We start from the raw sequence: 3,861 nt of genomic DNA, 5'->3' as shown, positions 1-3,861 counted from the left end.
CCACAAAAGTTTGGGCCTCAAGCCCCTCTCGTAACGTTTGCACTTCTCCTTCTCTACCGCCACCAATGACTTTGTGAAGCAAAAGAAAGAATTGAATCAGGTCATGTATTGCGTCACTGTCATGCTCCCTTGGCGCAACTTCCTAAATTCCTCATCTTTCTCTATTTTCTTGCTCCTTGAGACGAATTGCATGTTGAACTTTCTCATAAAAATGGATCAAAACAAGTGTAGTTCTAAGGTGTTCAACGTCACTCGTAAGGTTGAACATAGCCACACAGACTCGCTGCTCCTCCGGGCACTGAATGACATCCAATGCTTTCTCTACTTATAACAACCAAATTTCTACCATAACACCATCTGGGGTGCCATCGAACAGTGGGGGTTGCATATTCTTGAACCTTTCGGCCCAAAAAGTAACACTCATATTCACAATTTGTGGCTGACCTTGTTGTGCACGTGTGGCCTGCAACAACTCATACAGGATCTAGTTAGTGGTATACTCAGGAGGTACTCTTGTGTTCACTTCTGCAGGACTCCTCTATGAAAAGACTGATGGAGATTCAATACTCACTACTCTGTAACAATGCGAAACACGACTACTAGATGTGAGAGATGAAGAGGGTGCTCTCCTGAATGGTGCATCTCCATGCTTTCTACACCTTTGTACCACATCCTATTATACCGACTCGCGTATAGCAGCATATGTCTCTTTTGACAAATACGAATTCCCTCTATGAGTAACCATTACATATTGCATTGAAATTTGTTATAAGTTCACTTTATTAAACTATTTAGTTGTATTTATACTAGAAGATTCATACAACATGCACATACAACATCATAAAGATTTTTTTAATCAAGCATTTTATTAAAATTTTAATGCAGCACATTGGTAGAAGCATCAAAACACTAACTGGATAATACCAACATCACTTAGGTTTATTTATATACACTACAAGAAAAACGTAGATTAGCGACAGACGCTATCCGTTGCTAAACAAATTAGCGATGAATTGAAGACAAATTAGCGATGGATAGTGTCTGTTGCATAATCCTGGTCGCTAATTGGAGATCGAACAGATCTATCGCTAATTTATGATGGATTAGCGATGGATCATGTCCATCGCTAAATAAGCACGAATTTAGTTATGCGACGATATGTAATCTGTCGCTAATACATCACTATTTTAGTGACAGATTATATTTCATCGCAAAACTAAATATTAGCGACGAATATTATCCGTCGCTAATCCGTCACAAAATTTAAAAAAAAAAAATGTCGATTGGTTTTGGGGGTGCAGTGGGGTAAAAAAAGAAATCAATAAAGACCAAGCAATTAACATGACAAAAGAGTGCCAGCTAGATCACAAAAACATATAGAGCTACAAGTGAATACAAAAGAAAGTGCAGTTGCTTCTCCACTTTTATCAACAATGCTTAAAGAATCAAGGCTCACAACCTCTGTTAGCCCGAATGAGGCATGACAATCACTGAAACCATTTTCTTTTCCATTCATTGCATGCGTGCATAACCCACCAGTAGATTGAAGTTCCAAATCCAGGCTCTTATTAGCTACTACAATTTGTTCATCCATATGCAGTTCTGGAGCACATGATACACTTGAACCTAAAGCACAAATACCCATCTCTGCCTGACCAACTGCATCTTCTTCTGTATTAGCGACTTACAATTAGAAGGTGTTCTGAGTCTCTTTTTCTTCTTCTTGTTTCCTGTAACATTTGGAATCTAAGAGTTACTAAACAAACATAAATTCAAAAGCACACACCTGAACAAACCATGATCTAAAAGCATAACTAAATTTTATAGTTATACCAAGACAATAGATGTGTAAGGCACAACACCCAAAGATAACTGAGATTCAAATGCACAAAGCCATGATCGAACCCTGGAAGCAAGAATTAGTTCAAAGCAACAGACCTTGGACCAACTTATGTTCATACCACATCCTGACAAACTTTCAGTTCCAAATAAACTGTCCTCCTCATCCACAAACACACGCTCATCTATCTCACCAGTATCACGAATTGACTCTTCATAATCTTTTTCTAGAATTTGCATACTTGATGACAACAAGTGATCCTCCATTAAAATCTTCAAAATAGGTGAAACCATCTGAAGAACAAATCACCATTTAAAAGATTTCTACCCAAGACACATATGTGCTTAAGAAATAATAAGGCAAAGTATAATATACCAGTAACAATATCATCAAGAGACTCTGCATTGCATTCTAAAGCAGGACAATTTTTTTTTTCAAAATTTCAAATATTAAATTATTAACTTTCTCCATGGTTTTCTTCATATCATCCTCTGAGGTATGATAAGTATTACATAGAGAGGCAAGAAGATTCACACCCTTGTCATACTTCCTCACTGCAATTAATAGACCACAACATAAGTTTTGGTTGAACCCTAAAAAACTTTTAACCAAGAATTAGAAAAGTTACAACACAAATGCAAGGAGTTTAAGGATGATTACCAAAGCGTGAAGTATCATGAAGGGAAAATTTTCTGAATTGAACAGGAACATGAATTATGAGAATAGCCTGAAATATCGTTAACACAATTTAGCGCTTATCCTGGTACTGTGAAAACAACATGGAAAATAATGGTTTCTTTCAGTAGATTTGATTTGAAAAAGAACTTTGAAAAAAATATCAAAAGCTAAAGAAAAGAGAAGCAAGTTTGTAGTTTTTAATAACGAACCAATATTGAAATTATTCCATTTGTATAGGTCACCAAGTCCTTTACCTAATTCATCAATCAATAAGCCCAATTGGCCAAAATTTAAAGCTAAATAGAAAACAATCAACAACAAGGGACCCTAGTGATATCAATACCTGTAGTCTCTTCTTCCAGTCAGATCCATAAAGATTGATTAAAGCAGGGCCAACTTTGAGGCAAAATTGAGACATCGCTTTAAAGAAATCAACGACATTGGATGAACAGATCATGAAAATTACATAAACTTACAAGATGAAGCAAATCAAACTCGACTAAGATTGAAAAAAAGAGTGCAACAGATGAATTTTTACTTGATCCTAGCAGCTTTTAACAACTGGTATAAAGTAAAACCAGCATCAATCGCTTCGGTTTTAATTGTCTGGGCAGAACTCCCACTGCTAAGCCTCTTTACAATGTACAAAATGATCGAAAACCATAATTTTTCCGTTTCATCAGGCTGAGATCAACAAAAAAGCACATCGAGCGATCAGAGAGAAGCACTGCACAAAAAAATGTTCCAAACACTCTCGCACACAAAATCCAACGATTAACACTAAAAAATTTGATGGATTTACAACAAAAGATCGTTATATCAATATCAAATCAAGAAATAAGAGACGCACGCTTCCGCTTCCAAGAGCAGACATGTTTGACAGAAGAAGATGCTTGCTCTCCCGAAACAACGCTATCGCGTGCCCCGTCATGCTCTCATCAAGCGACAATCCACCCTGGAACACAAATACACCAACTTAAGGCACTGATTCTACAGATCAGAAGTCTTATAGATAAATAGAAAGGGAAAGAGAGAGAGAGAATTTTGAGAAAAACCTTGCAGAAATCAACAAGGCGAGCCTCCATCCCGGCATCATCCGGCTGCGAATTACTCGTCAACGAGATGGATGGCTTGACGTCCTCCATGCTACCAACGCCCGGGCTCATCGGCTCACCCACGCTTCCTCCGAAAACCTAAAACGCACATCCTAAACCACCTCAACAATCAGGGAACAACACAGAAAAAGGAGCCAGAGGAAGAGAGAACACAATAGATCTGCAATGAACCCCCAACACTTTTTCAAGAGAAATCCCAACCTTATCCGCCCTCGCCACAAGAAAACC

General features: G+C 37.8%; 1 protein-coding gene across 2 annotated transcripts; it reads right to left on the bottom strand.

The window, feature by feature from the left end:
• Positions 1 to 1,406: 1,406 nt before the first annotated feature.
• Positions 1,407 to 3,101, bottom strand: LOC149818573 (retinoblastoma-related protein-like). Of its 2 annotated transcripts, none has more exons than XM_089985726.1 (4): positions 3,057 to 3,101; positions 2,862 to 2,938; positions 1,939 to 2,133; positions 1,407 to 1,730 (listed from the first exon to the last, which is right to left on the bottom strand). In XM_089985726.1, the coding sequence occupies exons 2-4, from the start codon at positions 2,934 to 2,936 to the stop codon at positions 1,677 to 1,679; spliced, it is 324 nt and encodes a 107-aa protein (XP_089841852.1). In that variant the 5' UTR covers positions 2,937 to 2,938; positions 3,057 to 3,101; the 3' UTR covers positions 1,407 to 1,676. The 2 variants fall into 2 exon arrangements, with proteins under 2 accessions (XP_089841852.1, XP_089841851.1); XM_089985725.1 differs by having other exon boundaries at positions 1,962 to 2,133.
• Positions 3,102 to 3,861: the final 760 nt, after the last annotated feature.

This window comes from Nuphar pumila, chromosome 13 (genome assembly GCF_984573655.1).
Source record: "Nuphar pumila chromosome 13, dmNupPumi1.hap1.1, whole genome shotgun sequence".
Lineage (NCBI taxonomy): Eukaryota > Viridiplantae > Streptophyta > Magnoliopsida > Nymphaeales > Nymphaeaceae > Nuphar > Nuphar pumila.
The sequence above is the reverse complement of the archived record's forward strand: the minus strand, read 5'-3'. Positions and strand labels throughout refer to the sequence as shown.

What these genes read in the sequence shown, in the direction of transcription:
- LOC149818573 (XM_089985725.1), bottom strand. Translation starts at nt 2,936, where the DNA reads ATGTCTCAATTTTGCCTCAAAGTTGGCCCTGCTTTAATCAATCTTTAT. An exon ending in ACTGGAAGAAGAGACTACAG is followed by an intron (nt 2,134 to 2,861) that starts GTATTGATATCA and finishes TTTGTTCTTCAG; the next exon opens with ATGGTTTCACCTATTTTGAA. An exon ending in TGAAAGTTTGTCAGGATGTG is followed by an intron (nt 1,731 to 1,961) that starts GTATGAACATAA and finishes CAAATGTTACAG; the next exon opens with GAAACAAGAAGAAGAAAAAG.